The sequence below is a fragment of the Hydractinia symbiolongicarpus genome, chromosome 12 (genome assembly GCF_029227915.1).
Source record: "Hydractinia symbiolongicarpus strain clone_291-10 chromosome 12, HSymV2.1, whole genome shotgun sequence".
In the NCBI taxonomy this organism is placed as follows: domain Eukaryota; kingdom Metazoa; phylum Cnidaria; class Hydrozoa; order Anthoathecata; family Hydractiniidae; genus Hydractinia; species Hydractinia symbiolongicarpus.
The window spans coordinates 23067934-23092103 of record NC_079886.1 but is presented as its reverse complement, the minus strand read 5'-3'; the positions used below and the strand labels follow the sequence as shown (position 1 = coordinate 23092103).

The 24170-nt window shown below is 32.7% G+C and overlaps 2 protein-coding genes across 2 annotated transcripts; one reads left to right on the top strand and one right to left on the bottom strand.

Moving 5' to 3' along the window:
- Window positions 1-709: 709 nt before the first annotated feature.
- On the bottom strand, window positions 710-4339 carry LOC130621599 (uncharacterized). The gene has a single exon (XM_057436909.1). It carries the CDS (start codon window positions 3536-3538, stop codon window positions 2132-2134), a length of 1407 nt encoding a protein of 468 aa, XP_057292892.1. The 5' UTR covers window positions 3539-4339; the 3' UTR covers window positions 710-2131.
- Window positions 4340-10089: 5750 nt separating this feature from the next.
- LOC130621600 (calmodulin-beta-like) lies at window positions 10090-11629 on the top strand. The gene is made up of 3 exons (XM_057436910.1): window positions 10090-10345; window positions 11020-11152; window positions 11250-11629. Exons 1-3 carry the CDS (start codon window positions 10096-10098, stop codon window positions 11317-11319), a joined length of 453 nt encoding a protein of 150 aa, XP_057292893.1. The 5' UTR covers window positions 10090-10095; the 3' UTR covers window positions 11320-11629.
- The last annotated feature ends 12541 nt before the right edge of the window (window positions 11630-24170 follow it).

Sequence of the window (24170 nt, the reverse complement as noted above, 5' to 3'; positions counted from 1 at the left end):
ATTTTGTTGCTTCACTTCTAACCCATTTATTTTGAAGATATATTGCTATAAGTTCTTAGCAATATGCACAAGGAAAATTCACACGCGCACATGCTAAATATAAAGTCAACAAGAATGTAAAGGAGTGCTCAGGACGGTAAATGGCACTAGCTCTTCTACGCATATGAATCTCAGGGAAAACCCCTTACCAAACCATATTGATTTCTTACCGTTGGTCTTTGCCTTAGTAAAGATCGCAGAGGCATTGCGTTTAAATTTTATTTGAAGTTATGAAGTATAAACGTGGTGCACAATGTCAAGTTGAATATGCAGCTTAAAGTATAGTTACAGCGTATATTAAAGTAAATTGTTGACTAGCTGGCCAACAATGACAACGACTTTGAGGGTTTATGGTGATTGAGTAAACAATAAGTTAAAAGACTGAGTCCAAAAACGATGAACATATTTGTAATATGAATTCATCGCGCTGTATTTAGTAGTTTTGATAAAACGTGATATCTCATCATCGTTTTTCACAGACTGCAGTTAACTCCAAGGGACCAGAGAAAACTGTTCGACTTAAGCGAAGCTCCCGTTAATTCGACCTTAGACAAAAATGAGATAATAGTTCGAGTTAAGGCGATTTTTTTTTCTAACTCTATACAATTTACAAATGTTACAATCTAGTAAGTTTTCACTAAAAGAAATTTCGTATGTCGGTTTGACTTAACCTTGTTGATAGTTCTTGTTCAACACTTGATTGGCCATTTGCCGTTAGGGAAAAACTGAAAGTTTGCTAAAAGGAATTTTTATTTCCTACGTGCCAATCCGTATGGAAAATGCGTTATCACTATTACTGCAAAAGCAGTAAATCTTGGATGGCGATGGCATGCAAGTGACTTGCTTTAAGCATTATCAGACTGTCAGAACAAATGTGTATGGTGGCATTTTAAAAAAACAACAACTTATAATTTAAAAGAGAACTGAAGTTTTGTTACGTGCAAGAATGTATTTATTTTCTAACCTTTTTTCTCGCTTCTCCATCTGACACCTTAAAATTTGTAAGATCAAAATCTTCAGCAAATTGAAGAGCCTTGCTATCAAAAGGAACATTTAACAACAGCCTTCTGAAATTTCTGGCTACATTAAATCCCAGTATTCATTTTTCGAACATTTATAATGTACTTATACACTAAAAGTTCGAGTTATCCGAAGAAATTAACTTAAGGAGGAACAGAAAATGGTTCGATAAAACGAATGTTCCACTTATCCGGGGTTAGAGTTAACAAGTAGTTTTTATAAAGAAGTATTAAGAAATGTCCAAGGGACCGTAAAAAACAGTAAAAAAAGAAAATAATTTCAAAACCTATAGCACTAAATAAGACAATTCATCTAAAACGTATTGGATCATTTTATAAAAATTTTTTTTTATAGCAGAGCTTTGTTCATAATCGTTTCTTTAGTCTAAATTTGATGTATTTAAAAAAAGAGATGTGTTGTTAAAGAAATATCACCAGCAAATAAAAAGGCGCGCGTTCTAGGAGGTGACTTATAGTACACTTCGTTTCCAGGGATTTTTGATTGCTTTCTCTCATATCAAAAAGGCAAAAATCCCTAAGAACGAGGTTGACTTACAGTATTTTTGTCGACAATTTATTTAATGTCACCCCGTAGGCCTTTACTTGGAAGAATCACTTTTGAATTATCTAACTTTTAAAATTTTAATAGATTTTTCAAACACTGTTTTTATTATAGCGTTATTTTCATCATAACGTGTTGGAATGCATCGCATGCAGTATCCTTTAAATTCTTCCAATCACTCCCGCTAGGAATTATTCGTCTGCGTCAAATTTTTCTGAATTAGGTCAAAGTCTTTTTTATGTTTGTTACTTAATATTATTATCCGTCAGCAAGAATTTATTGTCAATATGGTGTTTATTCTGAAATATCTTGACAATTCTTGAAATGGATGTTGCAGACGGTTTATTCAAAACTAAATGAGCAACTGCTTAAATAAAAATTAAATATGTTGAAAGTTTGAACTTGCCATGTATTTTTCAGTCTGCGTCAAGCGAATTACGGTAAATATGGAATTACTTTTGGATTACCTTTTTAGAAAGTCGCAAGTAACTTTGCTAGGTAATTTTCATTTTTATAATAACGCAGCAATAGATGAATACAACCCAACACCTCCAGCTAAACTTCCAAACAGTACAACCAAGTAACACAAAATCTTTTTGCAATATGTTTTTTCGTGTGTTTGTATTTTGATATAAATGCAAGCTGGCAATACCAATGCTACTATGCTACCACGAACACTCCCAATTAAACTAACCACTATTCCAAAATGTGGAATTAGAATCGCTACAAATAGACACATGGTCATAAAAACACTCCGTGATAAGATTGTCCACACGTAGATGTTGTTGTCAAAAATCGGGAAATGCGGTAACAAAGTTTGATCAATCATTTCAAAAACAACAAAATTTTGTAATGGTATGGTAAAGTAGGAGAAAAACATGATGGCAATTCGAAGCAATAAAGGCATTGGAAACCAGCCATCTATATTACTTGTTATCTCTGGTTGCGTGGTGTCCGTATATGTCAAATAACAACACAAAGCAAAGGCGATTTTTGTGAAGATATTTATTAAAAATGTCACAGTTGTTGTTTTCATATAAACACCAGGTTCTGATAAACTTCCTTCGAGGTTTGGCAAGTTTAAATGTACGGCATACGAGTTAATAATAATTCCGATTGCAATTCCAATTTTAGTGATATCAACTCTCCATGGGATTTGACTAAAGTTCCACTTGGAACATGAAAAACAACTAAGTATAAGCATGGAAAACAAGGCTGACAAATAAAGTATTAACCCAATGAAGCTTATCCAGGCTAATATTGATATCTTTCTGATCAGCAACAAAGGAATTGTTAATAAAGTCCAAATTACTGACAGTATTTGCTTATTGTAAGTAGTGATCCCAATAACAGCTAAAATTTCACTGGTGACGTCAGACAACAGAATAATAACAACAATGTTTCTGGCAAGACTTAAGTATGTTAGTAAAACCATGATATGTGTTCCAGCTTTGTTCCAACAAGCTTTAGACATATCAATGAAGGTGGCATAGACGCGCTTATATAAGCCAGGATTGCTCAGAGATAATTGATACTGACAATCTGAGATAATACTCGCAGTAAAATTTGTCACAAAGCCAATCACAACAACCATCACGATAGCCCAAATACCAGCAAGTCGCACACAGTAAGGCACGCTTAACATTGTTGTACCCATAATCATCGATTGAAGATTGATGCTCATTAATATGCTGTTTGAACGGCGGTCACTAGAAGGGATATTCAGCAAAGAATACACTGTATTTTCTGTATGTTCGTTTAATGATGCGCCGATACCGTATGATACTTGTGCCCAGCTTTCCACAAAGGAGGACATACTTCGGGAGTCAGATGTAGTAGATTGATCTAAAGTGTCATTTAAATTTACATGTATTTTCTCATCTTTTTCTGCCACCACTGTAGTTAGTGCCTCTTGCATAGTTAATTGAAATAAATAAATAGAAAAATTCAGGTTTACACTAAGGTTTAAAATTTATATACTTTATTTGTTTCCTCTGAAGATATTCTGTGATATATATAGAACTTTATGAGTGAAGTGGTTTCTACCTACTGTGACACAAGTATCTTGTGCATATAGAATAAGTTGCATCCATAAGTACAACCGTGTATCATTGAGTAAAAACCGTCCTCAAAGCCATAAAAGTCGTAACATTTACGTTAAACATGACAATAAAAAATTTAATGAGCAAACCCTGGAATTAGTTAATTCAGCTTTTAAATGAAAATTGCTAAAATCGATGTAACTGTTTATATTTTATTTAAAATATATTTTTGTGGACATCAGAAAGCACTGGAAAGGATGGGAAAAGTAATGCAACAAGTGACATGAAAAAGTATTTTTGACGCATTTGTATTTAGTAACAATCAACGAGCGAAACGAGTTGCCGCAACAGCTGGGTTCCAGGGGGCGCTGTAAGCCCCGTGGTGGGGTCCAGGGGCAAAGTGACCGTGGTTTTTTCTTTTTTTACAAAGCTTTTAGAAAACACAAAAGTCATAAACAAGGAACCTCCACTACACGCCATTTACCCAAGTTATTAATCTAAAAAAATAGAAATAAATAAAAAGTAGCAAAAGAAATATGAAGGAAAGTGTGATGGAGGTTTTCATAAGAACTATGACATTTTATTTCCTAACGATCAACGTTTTTGGATACTAAAAGAAAAGGGAAATTTTCTCTTACAAGGATCTAAATTCACCAGAAATCCTTTGTGTAAGAACCTTCCCCTTCAAAGAAAAATCTGAACAAAAATCAAGCGATGAATTTTTTCTTTTGAGTCCACTTTGTAGCTATTGCTTGGTTAGCGCTATTCTTTTTGTTTAGCGAAGCAAATTTTCGCCATACTTTGCCGTTTGTGTGGGGGAAAATATAGATAAGGAATTCTATTAAAAAAATCAATCAACGTTGTGTAATGATCAAATCTTTGTACTTTTTCTAAGCCTGATTTTTTTTAATTAATGGCTGTTAGTAAAAGCTTGGTTATCTATAATAATACCCATCGTCTCTGCGCAAAATGGTAACTGCAGTAGCATGTGATGCGTTATATAAAGGACGGACGATCCCGTGAATTTATTCACGGGTTCGATACTTATTTCTCAAATTTATTTGTCAATTTTTCTCTGTAAAAATGTTAAATTTATAAATAAATTTATAGGATGGATTATGTTTGTATTGATCATTAGTTTAGCTATATTTGCATATCAACAGAATATATTTCCAGAAAACAATGTTGTCAACTGTTACACTGCCTCTTTAGTCCTCTCCTCTTAGACACTTTGCATTTTTTCCGCAGTTGAACCTGACCTGCCTTTAACTTTTTTAAAACTGGTGAGTCTACCCCGCCTTGCAATGTTTTAACTTTGAAGTCCGTAGACTGGCCCGTTTTATGGCATTCATTAGAAAAAAGTCAGGCGTGCCAAAAGTTGGGCCTGTTTCACCTTATGATATCTACTGTGAAAGGACGAAAATTCTTTGACAGTAGTTAGGCTCATCCCATCTTATGACACGTTTTTTTGGAAGCGCAAGAATCTTTTGTTAACAGTTGTACCTGTCCCATCTTATCACAATGAAAGTGCGATAGTTCTTTGTCAATAGTTAGGCCTGTTTCATTTAAAGACAATTATGTATATTTGTCATAGGTTAAACCGGGCCCTTCAATAGATCACAACTTCGAACGCACTGGCTCGTCGTTTTGACGGGCCGTCCTGTCTAAAGACGGGCCAAAATTGGTACGTCCGCAGTTGGGTCCGAATAGTATCATGTTTTTTTTTGTACAAAACAAATTACGAAGTATAAGTTAGACATTGCCTTTTTATAATTGTAGATCAAAGGTTAGACTTTAATACTTAAATCAAGTTACTATTTGTAACTGAGGTGCTAAAGTTAAAGTCCAATCTAGTTAAGTTATTCTTACAAATAATTTTTAGAAGTTACAAAATGGAATCCATGTTTTCGACTAAGGATAAAATAAGTAATGCTTTTAAATCCTTTGTTGTCTATATATTTGTATTACGGAGTTTCATACCGCGCAAGTCTGGGCGCTAGCGAAGCGCTTTTAGGGACAAATTTTTGGCATGTTTTCATTTGTCTCGATAGCCCAAATAATTTTCATGGTCAGTTTTTCACAACTATTCTGGTTAGTGCTGCGAAAAGAGGCAGAAATGCAAAATCCTGCCTGATGGTTCTTCAACTAATTTTTTACTTTAACTGACGTTTTGCTTTTTTATTAACACGTTTAAATGGTGTTGCTAACCCTCTTTGTGGTATATTGACATGGGTAAGATGTTGGAATCGGAGAAAACTTAATTTACTGACTTTTAAAGAGACGCAAGAGAAGACATATTGTTGATGTTGGTTTTAGGGGTTAGCTTCCTGAAGTAGCAAGCTACATAGACCATACATTTTGTGTTGTGAGGAATAAAGTAATGGTTAAAAAGAAACACCATTCTATCATTATCAGTGCACTTTGGCAAGAAGAAATAAAAATTACAGCTAGCTATAGAAAGACTTAAAGGAAGTTTTTTTACAGTAAGCTATAGCTAGCTAGCTATATATGGATCTGCATGTTTGACATGGATTAACGTGGAAAAGCATTTGATAAAGGATTTATTTGCAAAGTATAGCTAACATATAACATATATAACATTATATAACATATATAATATTATATAACATATATAATATAACATATATATAACATATATAACATATATAATATTATATAACATTATAACAGATGAAGCTAGACTCGACATTAGCGTTAGAGGATTCTGGCAACGAGGTCAACGAGCATTTTTTGACGTAAGGGTATTTAACCCATTCGCTTTGACATACCTCAATCAGAAACTGCCTAATGCATTTAAATCGAATGAAAACATCAAGAAACGTGCATATGGACAAAGAGTGCTAGAAGTAGAACACGGATCATTTACACCGCTGATTTTCACACCATATGGGGGATCCAGTCGAGAGACAGAACATTTTATCTCCACTCTGTCGCATAAAGTAGCGGAAAAAAGAAATCTAGAACAAAGTACCGTTACAAGCTGGCTTCGGACGAAATTATCATTTTGTTTACTGCGTTCAGCAATACTCTGTATTCGAGGAACAAGAAATAAAAAACGAAGGTTGATAAAAGTAGATGTTAATTGTCTCGAGATATCAAATGTAAACTGAGAGATTTTATACTACGCACAATCGCCTGTACTATATCAGTCTGAGAAACGGAGAACTTTGTATTGCTGTATAGCTAGCTATTTTCTTGTCACTTGTAAAGTTTATAATTATTTAATTTCGTACGGAACAGGCCTGCCAAAACATTGCAGCCCCGCATTTATCATTCCGTGTTTGTTTCCGATTTCCTTAAAGATTATCGGACTTATTTTAAAAGGCTAGTGAATAAGCGAATGAGAACACAACTTTCGTTTTCTGTTATATAAAAAAGAGCATAGATGAAATCGACTGAAAATAAAATACACACTTCAATGATATAATAACTGGCTTTGACTTTTCGTTAGAAATTATTGTATATAAATATTACATAGCTAGCTAGGAAGGGATATATATAATAGCATGTTACACTATATTACTGTGTTCTTAATTTTGGTAAAATGCAAGAATAAATTTAGGCAAGGTCCACTTTTACAATTTTGTGATAGCTATAGTAATTTTGGTACATTGACATAGGAAAAATGTGGCAACCAAAACTATTTGACGAAAAAAGTTAAAGTCACTAAATTTGTTTAAAAAGTTGTTTTCCATTAAATGTGTTTATTTTAACCACAGTACGTTATTTTATTTTATATTTCGCAGCGGTAGAAACTTTGTACTTTACAGATTAAAATTATTCCAATGCAAGCGTAGCAATTTTTAAGGCTAAGTTGGTGTTTGAACTGCACTGTTAAGTTGAGTGATATTAGAAATGAGTTTTTATGATCCTATTTTTACCATCTGGGCACTTACCAACCTATATATCTGATTACTGTATGAATAAGGCTACAATATATATGAGTGGCCCAGTGTGACGCCTAGCTAACAAAAACTACAACGAGACAGATACAGCCAGCTTTTTGACAATTTTTAATTTGGTTTATAAAAAATGTAGGGAACTACGCCCTGGTTAGTTAAATAAAGTTTCTAGCAAACACAAAATAAGAAATTTTGGAATTGTTTTTAAATATTATAGCTAGCTAGGTATCTGTTTAATGAGCATGAAACTATTACTTTAGAAAAAAACCCATTGTTTTCTTTACTGTGTTTAATGAGCTACATTATTTTGGCTGTACTACTATCTATATAAATCTTGAATGACATGCTAGCAATGCCTCTTTGATCAACACTGTGATATTTTTAAGACAATATTAAAACTTGTGATGTAACTAGCTACCAAAATAAGGTTTCTTTCTCTTTTGACTGCCAACTTTTCATGATGAGTGTACCCCACAACTTGAAGCAATTATAATAACCAAGTTTAGGTCTTTAACTTTCATAATATACAATCTTATGTCAATACTGAGTATCCTTCCTTTAAATAATTGTAAAATCAATATATCGCGCCAGTTTAAAAAGTAAAAATACAAAGGAAAAAGTAAATAATTCTCTTCGTACTGCATGTTTTTCTTAGCAAATGCTTTACGCTCTGCGGGGGATATAAAAATTTGTCCCTACAAGCGCTTCGCTAGTGCCCAGAGCTGCGCGGTATGAAACTCCGTAATGCGCTAACTGTAATGTTAGTTATGTGGGTGAAACTTCAAGACACCTGACATCAAAGATGAAGGAGCATTTAGGTAGTGATAAACAGTCACCTATCCACAAACATTTATTGACTGCAGATGAGTGTAAAAGAGCATGTGATGAAAACTGTTTTTCCATTTTAGATCCCGCTTTATCTAAATTAAGCTTTACACATCAGATGGAAGAAACCAGTCCTTAAGAAACAGGTTAGGAGCCTGGTTACTACCATTTGTGTGTAAACAGGTAAGTATATTTTATATATCAAGACAATGTATTCAGGCCACTTCTTTAGTCTTTTGTATTCATAGTTTTTTTTTCTATTTTATTATAATTATATGTACCTTAAACTACCTCTTACTCTTCGAAATAATTTTATAATTACATTTAATGCGTGCAATCGTCCAAATAATAGTGCTAATCCGGGCTCATTACGTTTTCTTAGAGTTAGAACAGTCACATTTGGGAATAATTCTATCCAGTATCAATCCATCATTTCCTGGAACCTTCTTCAACAGTTTTTAGAAGTTAATATATCTACGCTGTCGTTGGGTCATCTAAAGTATCTGGTCAAGTTTTATTATTTTCATCATATAATAGTTTTAACATTTAATCTTTTTATTGTTGCATATATCAATCGTAATTTATGAGTACATAAAGTTTGTAATTATAATATTTTTCAAAGCTGTAACTTGGTTTGGTGGTTATTCCTACCTATTAGGTATTATCCTATCGGAATGGTCTCCAGTCTATTAGGACAAATAAATAAATACTCACTTACTTACTATATGTTCACGTAGGCATTTTATTTTTACCCTTGGGATAACTAGTTATTTTATATATATCTTTTTATTTTATACTGTAATTATTTTAATTGTTTCTATAGTAACAAATGCTATTTGATGTAATAAAAGCTTATAAAATAGACTTGTACATATTTTTAAATTAACTGAAGATGTCTTGACGTTCAAGACGAAACATGTCTTGCAAACTAAAAAAGTTTGTCTTTTTCTTCAAATTAACAAATAACTTCAGGAAACAGTGCAAATAAATCTGAAACAATGTGAAAATCTAGGGTTGAAGAGAAACTGAAAAAAGGACAAATGACATAACACAGGAATGTATTTTCAGGTGTCGTTTACTGAGAATGGAAACTTTTAAGCAACGAAAGGTAGCAGAAATTTGGATTTTTTCTTAAAAAACAATTAACACTAACATATACTATATATGCTAATTTCAACTTCAGTTAAATTTATTATATGTTTTCTACATATCTACTCTTTTTGTCGCGAAAGTCTCGAAATTTATTTTTTGCGAAATGTTAGGACTTACAAAATTCAGGAAAATTCGTTCCCGCCAAAATTAATTCCCTTAAGTACTGCGTCTTAGAACATTTCTAATATAGGTACTCATTTCACTCAAATATCTTTTAAGCGGAAGTATCTAATAAATGGAAAATGTTCAGACTTAATTTAATTATAATAAAAACTCTTACAGCAGGAATGATTACTCATAAATGATTTACTTATTCAAATCAACATACAGCGAGACATTCGTGTTATGAATTACTGAATCAAATCTAAAAAGCGACTTGCATTCAATTGGTTCAAAGATTGACAGCAGGTATTAATTTAAAATGAATTTTTAACAAAATTGACTGACCTACCCTATTGGTAAGTGAGAAAAACAAAATATATATTTTTTAAGGAAATGCTTTATTGCTTAAAATAAAAGTAACGCCGGCCAGGATGAATCGATTCACGCCAGATCAAATTCGTGAATATAATGACGCCTTTTGCGTGTTGGATACTCAAAACAAGGGCTTTATTTTATGCACCCAAATTCGCGATATGTTAAAAACAATTGGTTATAATCCGACAGATAAAGATTTAGAGAATCTAACGATTGTTATTGATGATGGAAATGGTGAAATTGATTTCAATGAATTCATGGATTTAATTGATAAACTTGAAACAGAGGAGAAAAATGTTCAAGAAGGTAAAACACTGTTTTAAACTCTCCTTCTTTCATTCTTTGAAAAGAAGTAAAACACTAAAACACTTCTTAATGGCATAATGGGTAGTTTCCTTTGAACTACAAAATAACACAAAAAAGAATTTTTACAGAAAGACAAAAAATAGTCTATATCTAGTACAAAAGTGACATCGACTGAATTATATAAACCTATAATAGTGAGTTAAATACTTATGCGTCGAAAATTTAAAGATTTCCCTTACAAACCAACACGTGTTAAAAGAGTATTGTTGACGAATCACAGTTAAAATACTAATCGTGGTATATGCTCAATTTTTTATAAGCAACACCATTCTTTTGTTCAACCTCGTTATTTCTAAGTTGTTCAGCAAGTCAGCCTGATTTATTGTTTTCTTTTTGCCCAGCGCAAATATTGATATGCCTTTTTTTAGAAGCCTTGATATAAAAGGCACAAATAAAGAAATATCGATGTTATGCTTTGAGTTAATTGTGAAAGAAAAAGTAGCAAAAAAGATATGCCTGAAAATTGAACGTTTTTTACATTTTCATTTTACCTTAACTATGTTCCTCGCGTTGTTTATAAGTCGTTGCTTGTTAAAAAAAGTGATTTTCCCTCCGTACAATATTTTCCTTTTTGCTTCTTTAAACTTATTTTGTAACTTTATGTTTTTTTTCAGCACAAATTGCATTTAATGCATTTGATTTCATGGGTGAAGGGTTCGTTGCTGCTAACGATATAAAAGAAGCCTTAACTCATATCATGGAGAAAGCAGATGAAAAAGATCTAGACGCTGTTCTAAAACATTTTAAGTGCGTTTTTCGAAGTTTTAATTTGGTAATGCTTGTCAATTTAAATTTAGTTTTGATAAGTGTGGAAATTCACGTACATTCTTTTGTTGTGTCTTAGGTTGGAACAAAATCGAAAAATCAGTTTTCCAGAATTTAAAGATATGATGACTTTACCTGCTAATAAATAAAACACAATATATCTCCTCTAAAAGACTTATATCACAACGAAATCTCGGTATAGATTATGGGAAAGAGCAAAGCACGGTTTCTTTGTTACGCAGTGTCATTCGTGAAGAGTGAGCCAATGGCACAATTTTTTTGATCTATGTACAGGGCACTTTGACTGTACTCACATGCGCAAGAGTGTACACATAAAATTTGGTACTTATACAGAAATACCACTGGGAATGTTTTCAAAAGAAAACAACCTCGACGTTGTTTATGTTGTTTTTGCAGGTAGCTTAAGTATCCTATAGATACATTGAGGAATAAACTCAATTAATCAATCAATCAATCAATTAAAAAATTATGGCATATTAATATAATGAATAATTATAAAATTGCATAAAAAACATGGAAATAATTTTGAAGCGGCAAACTTGACACAAATAACACGATTCAAAATAATTGATTTTAACTCCATTTTGTATAGGGGGAGGGGGCGGGGAAGGTTAATATGCCCTCGGAAAATTAAATTCAAAGTTTGATACCGGTGCTTAAATAGCTTAAAACATCACACCACAGTAAACTGTCTAAAATTTGAACTGGTATAAATTCTGCCCTAACTAACATGAAAATCTTAAACATTGTTTTTCTTTTTACTTTAAATGTAAAAGCATTGGTGTTTTTTCCCGATTTAAAATTTCTGAAGGCACCACACAAAAAATGTTGACGTAAGCATGAAAACAGTTAAGTTAATGGATTTATTTTATAGCATATACCACAATTGTGCTGCGTTTTTTTCGTGAAAATTACTCTATCGGAATATATGTACAGCTTATTTTTATACTCTTCCTCATCAACTCAACTTTAAATTTAATTTTTAATTACTGTAAAAACCACCATATCTGCAATGAAAGTTTGCATAAATTCTTACCCACTTATCATGCGAGTTTAAAAGTTGAATTTTTGGCTACGTTAGACCACTTGATTAACCCCTTTTCACTGATTTTACCGATTTTAATCTGATATAAAAGTAGTATATCGAATTTCCGGGACTTCCCCAGTACTTAACTATTAAGTCAAAAAGCGGAAGATGTGATATAAACCACTTCTATTACTCACAGAACCTTAAAAAAGCAACAATTGTCTTAAATAATAAGTAACACTCTGTCAGAGTTTATAAACGACATACATGCAGGGATCAAAAATTTAATCTCAAAGAGAGTTTGTTGTTGTTGGGTTAGCTGCAGTGTCAGTGAAATGACAGTTTCGATATCTTGTGTTGAATGTGTGGGAGTGACTATGTGATACGCAACTATTTTTTGCTCATGATTACTTTTTGGAACTTAGGGAACTGATTTTGTAAAACATGTAGTCATTATTTTAGCCACGGCACTGTAACAATAGAAAATGATTTGTGTTTTTCTCAGAAGCGATTCGAGAAAAAGTTATTTTTTTGAAATACATTGTTGCATCACTGTTTGTGCTACAGCACAATGTTTGTGGCATGAGTTCCCATACTAAGCGCTCGACTGATTTTCACTATAGAGTAATCTTTTAACTTTCATAAGAACATATTTTGCAAACTAGAATAGCAGGGCGGTTTTTTGGAGGTGACTGTTTGTGCCACGGTAGGGTTACTAAAATCTGTCCCCGATGTTTTTATTTCCATCAGATTTACAGGAGAGTTATTATTTTATTATAATAAACTAGTCGGTGGCCCGTGGATATATCCACGCCCGTCCTTTATTTACTGCATTTCGTGTGTCTCGTTTGCGGTGCCATTTTGTGCAGAGACATACAGAATACGTCTATTATTGTAAAGACATGAAAGACTGTATTGTGCTGGATTTGTGACACAGCATATATATATCTATATCTATTAAGGGCCACGCCCAGATGTGTGACCAGATGTTTACTTGTACTAAATTTAAATCATTAACACGTTGTCTATCTTTGTGCCAAACGTTGGAACTGCCAGCAGTGACGGACAATTTAAGTGAAATGTTTCATCAGGCTAACGGTTAGTATAGTTTCTTGCATTCGTTTATACTCCCTAGACAGGTCTATACTCATCTACATTCGCCCACGTTCGTGTAGCGGTTCGTTTGCAATCGTGCATTCATTCATTACTCGTAGTATGACATGCTGTGTCACACAGCAAATGAGAGATTTTATTACATACAAAAAGAAAAATGAAACCAATAATAACAATTCAAATATTAAAACGTAATCAAATACATTTTTAATGACGGAAGGTTAAATAACAATGCAAAAAATTTTACTTATTTTAAAAACAGACTAAATTATTTATGTCGTGAATAATAAAAAATTGTTCTTTCGTGCCTAGAATAAACAATTTTTTGATGTTTATTTTTCTCATTAATATTTCAAGACGTGTTAAAGAAAGTTTAAATATAGCTGCACCATACCCTACGGCCTGGTTTGAGACCTTTTGGGGATACTCCACATGGGGTAATTTTTAAAGGGGATAAGATTTCGCATTTAACAAGCGAACAGGGTATTAACTGCAATGAAATTTAGTCGCTTCATTGTTAGACTTCATTTAAATGCGAAAAAAAAATATACTAAAATATTTATAAAATGAGATTATTTAAACGAATGGTCCAAATGGTTTACTGTGCAATCCACATATCGCTTGATGCTTCTATTTACAGGTACGACGGAAATATTGAGCATTATTTTAGCTACATAATTTCACAAGGGTTGAGCAGTAATCTGATTCTGATGAGCCTTGGAATCTCATCGTTTTACGTTTGTGTCTGACTGTCGCCAAATAAGCGCACAAGAGTATCTTCTTGATATTAGCTATTGCACGTTTTCATTTTTTGCATCATTTATATTAATAGGTAAAGTGTGTTCGTGTGTCTTTGAAAGGCAAAAGAGATACGTTTATTATACTTTGATGTCGCCAAAATTTTTTTTTCTTATTTCTTAACTTTTCTGACGTTACAGCACAGCGTCTATGCGATTGCAATTGCACTAGAGGTCACCGCAGACCAGATTGGGTAAGTTTTTCAAATCCGTTTCAGTACAGACGGGTTGATGACGTCATCACAATACATTCAAATCCCAATAACTTTTCAATCGTACATGATCCTATAGATTTTCTTGAACAGCATTTTAAGCTCTGTACACACACAATAGAGACAACGGGTCAAAAAATTTCTGAAAAAAGCTTTTTTGTATATTGGTAAGACTTTCCTGCCGTTTAAACCCGCGCATTTCCATACATTATTTTGTTCAGCGTTGCAAGCTCTACACAATGCAAACAACGGCAAAAAAAAATTCAAACAAAAACTCTCCGTGCATGGAGGAATTGCTAACATCAGCAAAATAGAAATGACGAATTCTTTCTATTTTTCCTCTGCCTAAGTGGATTTTTAACCGTTTTCTCGTCAAGTCTTATACAATATTACGCTACGTTTGTGACAGGCATAGTGGATATGTTCATTATTCTTCGTAGTCGCCAAAGAAATTGTGTTGCGATCAATTTTTTTAAAATGGTTTTGGAAAACACGTGTTCATCACGTCATCAAAAATCTTTAAACCCCTATAAGCATTCGTCAAAATTACATGCTGCTATACCCTTTTTTATCAGCGTTTCAAGCTTTATAGAATAAAGTCAACGGGTATACAAATTTGTAAAAAAAAATCTTACTTTGCCGGGTCTTTGCTGACGTCAGCAGAATTCTCCTTAACCGTTCGTTGAAAGCATGTAATCATATACAGATCAGATTTTCAATCTCTTAACAACAGATGCGTCGTTTTTTGTCGCATATACGTTGCTGACGTCACCAAAATACTTAAACGTCCTGTCTTTTCCATTAATCTTCCGCCTAAGTGGATTTTTCCACGGGCCTTACGATGGGTATAATATCTATTTCTCAAAACGGGGAAAAGTACATTGATGTAACACCCTCTTTGAAGAATATGTCCGTGCGTACTATTTTTTGCGCGTGATTTCTATAATCACTTTCGCGGAAATACGCGAAAATAACTTTTGTGCAGCGAGAATAAAAAAAATAAAAATAAAATAAGTAAATTAAAAAATAAATAAAAAATTAATAAATAAAAGGTCATATAAAATAAATATTACATCAAGCACTACGTCTTGATTGACTAAAGAAAACTCTGTTGTCATTCCGTTGAGATGAGAAGGAGGTCACTCTGACCTACCCACTTCAGTTAAAGCCTTACGATGGGTATAATATCTATTTCTCAAAACGGGGAAAAGTACATTGATGTAACACCCTCTTTGAAGAATATGTCCGTGCGTATTCTTTCGTCCACGTTAAAATTCGCGTCTGTTGCAGAGTTCGAGTGAATCAAAAAATGCTTTTATTACATGCATTACCAAGATCTCCACAAGAAGAATTATTTGGATTGAACCAACACATCTATTTTTGATGTTCATATTTAATTATGTTATATTTTACTTGCCCCGACTTTAATTATTAAACACTGTGTTACTATGGTAGTTAGAATGTCCTTAATAACTTGCAACGCATATTTGAAACTTTAGTTTCCTGTTTGAAGAGAATCCATTCTTTATTTCCATCTAGTTGTGGAAGTAAAGAAAGAACAGACTGTAAGGAAAAAGACAATCAAATCTAGAGGCCATTAACATGCAGAAACCACTTGCAGTTTTGTTTTTTATTCTGTCTTGTAAAGTTCCACGGACACAACAACTAGACGAAACGTACTTTTCTTGTACAAATCGATTTGAGTTCAGACATGAATTACAACAACGTTTTAAGGGGTGTCACCAACGCGTCAAAGAGAACAGATTATGCGGAGAGAACTTCACAGTGGCTTATTCTATTTATCCACCATATGTGTACATTGATGAAGTAAAAAAGACAGTCGTTGGAATTTTGCCAAGTTAGTATTTTTCCGCTACATTTTAAAAGTTAAACTTGTGAGTTTGCTTTCCAATACGGAATACCCCCTCCCCGGCCCTTACACACTTCTAATAATTCAAAACACGGACACTGATTGGTTTTGATGTTAACGTTCTTGTGCCCAGGCCCGTAGTTAAGAAATGGGCAGAGAGCGCATTTAGTAACTAGAATAAAAAAGAAAGAAAGATTCTTCTTTATTGACTATAACCAATCAACAAAGAGATATACATGTAAAATGCATCGTCTTTTTTAGAGGGTCCTTCAAAATTCTTATGTAGCCTCAGGATTAACCATGTAGCCGCTTAAGAAGTTACTGACTCGTTAAAGTATTGTAAGGAAAACAACATATGCTAATTCCGCAAGTTTTTATCAATTTCGCGAAAATTAGTTGCTACGAAAATTATTGGAAAACTCCCGAATTCGTAAAAATTATTTCTCCCGAAATTTGATTTTTTTTTCGTTTTGTAAAATGATTCACACTTTCCTCCAGCTTAAGCAGTCTTTATTTAATTTCTCCTCCATAAAAGTCCTTAAAAACGGTATTAATGGAGAACAAAAACTTCGCAAAAATTATTTATTACGAAAATTAATTCCCTCAAGGTAGTCGTCATTATATTTATATAAATTAAGGTGATTTTGTTTCTTACACAGTTTTAGCTATATTACATAATGTGAATACTTGTGAAGACCTACGAAAGAAAAACAATATTTTCACAGTATGCATTGAAATAAATCACATATACATTAAGTATGCATAGTTTCACTCAAGTGTTGTTTGGTTAATTATCCATGACTAATCATTTTCTGTTACCATACCAACAATCGCCATGACTTTTCCACTCGATTCAATTTAAATGAAAAGTGGGCCGGATCTTATTTATTAATTTGCTTTATTATTAATCAATATAGAAGTTCTATAATATAGATATATCAATATAGAAGAGCTAAATATTAGCTAATTATAAATAATTATAATCGACACCGAAATGAGTTTCTTTTCGCCTGAAATCAGACAAGAAACCAAAATAAATTTCATTTTTCCCATAAAAATAAACATTATGTATGGCTGCCCAACCACTGCAATGTTTTAACTTATCAAAACAAGAAAGAAAGAAAAAAGAGTAGATAGGCCATTTTCCTATTATCTTACTCTTCTCCTAAAATTATTTGTAAATGTATGGCTCAGTATAAAAATAGTAATGGCTGTTAGATAAAAATGTCATAATATCAAACCAAAGTTTTGTTGCATTTGGAGTGTGCTTTATGAGGTAGCTAAGTGAGATACATGTTCGCAAGTTTTTATCACTGACGATTAAGCCAACTGTATAAGCAATACTTATAAAAATGCAACTTCCTGTATAAGAACACTCTTTTTTAGCCATGTTAGAGCTAGCATTAGAGTCGTGTTGTTATGGTTGTAATCATATAAATTACGTTGGTCCGTATAAACATATTGATCGCTTCTTCCTCGATAACGTTTCATTCGCCATGCCAGTACAAACATCAACGAAAACAGATCTTTTTTTTGATCAAGACTACATTAATATGTTGGATATAAAAGCTGTAAGTTTTCTTGGTCCAGCTGTCAAGTATGATCCGTCAAAAATGGGAGAAACTGTGATCAATGCCGTTCTGAGTACATGGCCGTTGTTCATCACCGCACTTGTTATGGCAGCCACAGCAGGCGTTTGTGTTTGGGTATTGGTAAGTTGTTTCAAAATGTTTCGGCAGTCCCTTTTTTTGGATTTTTCTTCGCTTGAAACAAAAACCTGTACGACTATGAATTTAGATATTCATAGTCGTACAAGTGCATAAGATTACAAATTAATTTTGTTTTCTTGCTTTGCATAGAAAACAGTGATAAAAGATACCTTTTTTAGGAAAAATGACTTGTTTGTCATATTTTTAGCCTTGATGCGACAGTTCGAGTCATCTTATGTCTAGGGAAGCTTAAACGCTTCAACCAAACTCTTTTTTTAAAACATAAAACATACCCGTAAAATATATTTTCGTCTTTCCGCCTTTTTTATAAAAGTATTAAAGTGACACCTCGTTATACGAATATCACCCTTTCATGGCAGGAGGGATGATTCAATTGCCTTATACCACTCGTTTTTCTATAGCAGTCAGTCTTTTAGTTGTCTGCTATAGACAGGTTATGTTGCGTATCGATTTTTTTGTAGGATTTCTTTATTGTAGATGCAGTAAATTTTTACATTTACGCCCAGTGTTTGTATGCGTATACAATGCAAATGGTGACGCAGATATACCTTGCCGTCATAATTCTTTGTCAGTTTTAATTGTAAAAAAGATTCAGCTACGAATAAGGAAAAATTGTGCTTTATATATTTTATTGTTATTTTTCTTGACCAGGATACCTACTGGAATCAAAGTGAATTTCCTATCTCGTTTCCAAGAGGACCATTTGAAGGTTTTTGGTGGGCTTTTATTTCCATGACAACAGTTGGGTAAGTATGAAACTAAAAGAATATATTTTCATTTCAACACACTCTCATCTACAATAGGATTCTGTAAATAGCCTATCGAAGGCTGACAAAAAATGGCGTAGCATCAATGCAGCCATGTTGTTTTTTCAACGCTGCGAAAATACAATTTCATTTAACACACTTTCATCTACAATAAGATTTTGTAAATAGTCAGTCGATTGGCTGGCAGAATGTGGCGTTGAATCCATGTAACCATCTTATTCATTCAACGCTGCGTTCGTTTAACAATTGAAGTTTAATGTTTCATAGTCAAAGTAGCAATAAGTTAAGCATAGTTATTTTTACATGCTTTATGCAATAAAATCAACTATTTTATTCAATGTATCATATGGTTTCTGCTCTCTAGCTACCTAGATTTCGAAATAATTGTGATAAAAAACAGACTTTATTAGAGCTAGTAAAGAATAAATATCAGAAATGATAAATAACATTAGTCACTGGCAGCGTTGAGAAGATTTACTGTATGAAAATAACAGTACCTAATAGTGCTGCGGACAAAAATCTCTACGTCTCTTACAAAGAAGTAACTAATTTAAAAGCCATGTTGGTTAATTTTGCAGAACAGTAAATAATCAAAAGATTTTGACATAATTTTGACATAATTTTGACATACTTTTGACATAATTTTGACATAATTTTACGCTTTTGAATTTTAGATATGGAGATCGCAAGCCTAAAAGCACAATTGCAAGATTGTTTGCTGTCTTTTGGATTCTTGTGGGAATAACCATATTTTCGATGTACACTGCTTCATTAAGCTCTGCATTCACTTCTGCACTTTTATCAATGTATGATATCACCATGTATTAGAAGAAGGTAAAATTCCTTGAAAAGAGAGGTTTTGGGGATTTAATAGTCACAACCCAAGAGCGTACCGTACCAAGACAATAAAATAGAATATAAGTACCCATTTATATCGTGCTAATTTCATTAGGATAATATAATGTATTTTTGACATTAACTTGCCGTTACCAACTTTACATCTCCGCAGAAACACTACTGCTGAACTATATATAAACTCTCCTCCCTACGGCACCAGACAACTACAACTAACGCCTTCTACTCCTTATATTTCCCAACCAATAAACTCAGTATAGGGCACAGTATGTACGAAGAGAGTATAAGCATTTTTAGTTATAAAACTGCTAATTAGCAATTAGATCCTTTTTCAGAGAAGAGACTCGATCAAAATAACACCTCGATAAAACAGTTCAAAACATAATTTTTTAGATCGCTATTATGAACACATCATCAATTGGATTTCTAGCAGCCAATTCTGAAAATAGTCAAACGCTTGGTAAGAAAATTTAGTTTCTTCATTCATTCTACTGGAGCAATACGTACATACAAAAATTATATCGCCGTCTTTTCAATCAAAGGCAAAAGATCTATGGAGGACTCACAAATAAAAATATATTGACTAAAGAAATGATATCAACATTGGACTCTTGACGAGCACTACGTTTGATCGTACAAAACCAAGAATTATCATCATTGTACAGGAGAAACGAACAACTAACTACCTATCCCTTTATTTAGTTGTTCATATTGACCTTTCCAACAAGAAACTTTGTTTTACACTGTTTTAGAATTCGAATCGTTGGATGATATCAGTGCAGCTATACTGAACAAAAGAGTGGATGGTAGGTGCATTTCGTTTTAATAATACGCCATGGCACACATAGGAGTGAGGTATATATTCACTACTGTTTATTAAACAGTATTCTTTATTTAGTTAAAAATATAACTCTAGGCAGTGTTTCGTGGATCCAATACGTTAAAATATATTTTAGCAAAAACATTTTTAATGATTGCGAAGATTCATATTACTTGGTTTGTCCTTTGAAATGGTTTTTAAAATAAGAAATGTTTCTTTTTTTTCAGGAGTGGCTCTTGATGACTATACTGCCAACTTCTATATGGAATATCTGAAAGAGCATGGAATGAAGGATATCTCTTTGTATCAGCGTGTCAAAATTTCGGGATGCTCATATGGCATTATGTCGTATAATACGACTAAAACAAAGCTATTTAAATCATTTTTTGAAAGCAATGACGACCAGAGAGATGTAATGGCGTCCATAGCTATGGCTGAACATAAGGTACTATAATTATATAATATATACTATATATAATTAGTTTGTTTTTATTTTTAAAATAATGCACTGGGTTTTCATTTTTTATGCGAACAAGAAAAATACAGAGAGCCAGTAACTTACGTTATATAATTAAATGAGTGGCAAAAATGATCTTGCCCCCCCCCCTCTTTTGTGTAAATTAAGAAGCATTTGTCTCATTGCAAACCACTAATTAATACACTTAAATTCATGTTCCTTAAGGGAATTAATTGTCGCGAGAACTTATTTTCGCGAAGTTAGCAAGTCCTAATCATTCACGAGAATTTCAGGATTTTATAACATTTTATTTCTTAATTTATATAAGTAACCCTGCTTCTTTTATAAAACGTGTTTTCTTAAAATGTTCAGTAATTTCTTTGTGAAAATTAGCATGATATTGTTCAGATCGGTAGAAATATGGAAACTGTCATGTAAAAATCGAATTACATGATGGAAAAAACGTTATTTGCATTTTCAGATATATCAATCTTAATTGTGCTAAAAATATGTTAAGTACATATCAGGATAATTTTTGCCAAAAGTAAACAACATTTACGTTGGAACGAAGAAGCACTACCCTTACAAAAGAAGGGGTGTATTCTGAAGGAACAAAAAAACTTGTTTCATTAAGACGATCATTTGAATTAAAAGATTTGGAATTTCATGGGTTCCATGAATTCCTTATTCATATAAATTATATGTTTTCATAAGTTTTTCAATGGTAAAAATTTCAAAATTATACATTCCTTGTCTAATATCAAAAATCATAAATAATGTTTCCAATGACCAAAAATTCGTTAAGAACATTTTTAGCTTAAAACAACTCGACAATTTCATAAGAAGAACATATTCTTAACCTAATATTTTTTTGCAATAATATCAATATTTTTTTCTCTTTAGCATGGCTCGGCTTTGACTAAACCACCTGCGGAGGAAAACATATTTATTTCCAGTAACACACCAATGTTCATGTCAACAATACTTGCACTTGTCATCACATGTATCATCACCACCGCTCTCGCATTGCTAGTTAAATATGTGGCCTTAAATTGTGCTATTTTTAAAAAATACTTTTCAAAGAAGAAAGGTAAGTCATTATTTATTTAGCTACCGTAATTCCTCTTTTTAGCCCCCCGGGGATTAAATTCTGGAGGTTTTAGACGGGGGCTTAATATAAGGAGGGGGGGGGGGGCTAAATAAAGGGAGGGGACTAAATACAATATCTACTTATCAAATTAATGCTTAATGTTAACTTCATCCGTTTTATAATAATCTTAATCTAACAGAAGAAGTTCTATGGTGGACTTGTAGTGCCTGGAACACACAATTCCCGTTGTATAAAAAAGAGAGTTATAAATATTTTGCAAACAAAAATTAAAGCTGCAGCATATGGATATCGTTGTATATGACATTAAATCAACGAATAATATCGAATTTATTTGAGTACTTTTACCTTTTTATTTTATTTTATTAATTTTTTTTTGGACTAAATAACTTTTTGAGTCGCGGGAGGGGGTTTATTAGAAGGGGGCTAAATAAAGGAAGGGGCTAAAAAGAGAATTACGGTGTATCACGTTGCATGTCCAATTAAAAATATCTTAGTGCAAGAGTGCACAAAAAATAATTTATCAAGTTAAATAAAATTGAAAGCAGTTTGTTAGAAAGTGTTGTTGTTAGTAAATTTCGATTTGGTCGTTCCCGATTAACTTGCAAAGTGTTTTTTTTAATAAGAAACTAGATTATAAGAAACTAGATGCTGTATTAAACCTTTACATTGTTCAAAACCTCGTGTGTGAACATTAAAATGAAAAAAAGCGAAATAATAACCTTTTTTTAGATCGGACTGTTTTGGCTTCTTTGAGAATTAGAATCCCAATAAAAAAATTTCCAGTTCTGAAAACACAAAAAAATTAGGAATCATCGATTACTAGGGCCTTTCACTGCTTTTCTTATAAAAAAACACGATGGAAAGAGTTTGTGATATTCTGAATTTCATAGCAGATAACCTTAGAATGTAATATGGTTGGAACTTTTAATAACAATTCTTTTTAATCACATTGAAACTAAAAAGGTTTAACAATGTTTTTCCCCATTTTTTTAGAACCACTACTTACTGCAAACGAGCTAAAAAGAGATGATTTAATCGTGGAAGCCATTACCAGTTTGAATAAACTTCTGGAAGAAAGAAATAACAAAGAAAAAACATGCACAGTCTAGATTTTCGTTAAATGCAAGAACGCTGGATAAAAAATGATTGAGAATTGCAGTTCTTCCATGTCAACAAATTTTGCAAATCTACAATCGTGGTCACAATATGTTGGGACAAGACAACGAATTTCGAAGTTCGCTACCACAAGTAATTGCGTAGGCTCATTCTATATTAGATTCACATATCTTGAACTTTTCAATGTTCAGAGTGGACTTAGAACTTCTTAGGTTATTTGGTTAATACGAAATTCTTAAAATGTGCTAATTGTTGCTGACGTCAGCAAGGCCATTAATCACAAGTTTCGGGGCCTTCGTGGTACCCGACGTGAATTATTTTGGTGTGCGGGCGTGCTAAAGAATGTGACTAGCAACTTTTCAACACTCTCTGCCTGGCCTACTTGTGTGCAAAAGTAGCGACTTTGCAGCCTGCTGGCTGCAGAGTATTGACTATTTGACTCTTTTGTCCATATTTGCATAATGAGTAAAAAACTGCCTTAGTCTCAATGTTTTTGTCCATGATTGTAGCTTTATTTCAGTAGTTTTAGTATTTCAAAATACGCTTAACAGCCTCGACAAATCAGAGAATCTTTATTTTAAAAGAAATTCAAAAGAAAGGTTTATTTCAATGTATCAAAATTATTTCTTTGGTGAACCTTACAGCTTATGGATAATTATTAAAGATATAACACAAAATATTTTGTTTTGTATAAAGTATTCTAGTTTCGTGACATTCAGTTAGTTCCTAGCTCTTACTGTACGTTTCTTGTTGTTACACATGGACATTACACTTCCGCGAAAGACCACAAAATGCAAAGAACCTTCTTTAGGCTGGGCGATTGTAAAAGCTTTTATTGAACTGTCCAAACGTCTGAAGAGTTGAATACCCTAATTTATTTAGAAACATTTTCTTACAAAATAAACAGATAATTTGGTTCACAGGCAATAGCAATGGCATGATAGTAAAGATTACCCATCTTGCAAAAAAGATTTTTTGCTTCTTAAGGTATGTTAATCAAAATAATTTGTTTACACAAACAGTTTACAATTCATGACGTTGCAGATTTAAAGATTGCCTCGAAATAGGCATAAATAATAGTAATATATTTTTTCTAATATTTAT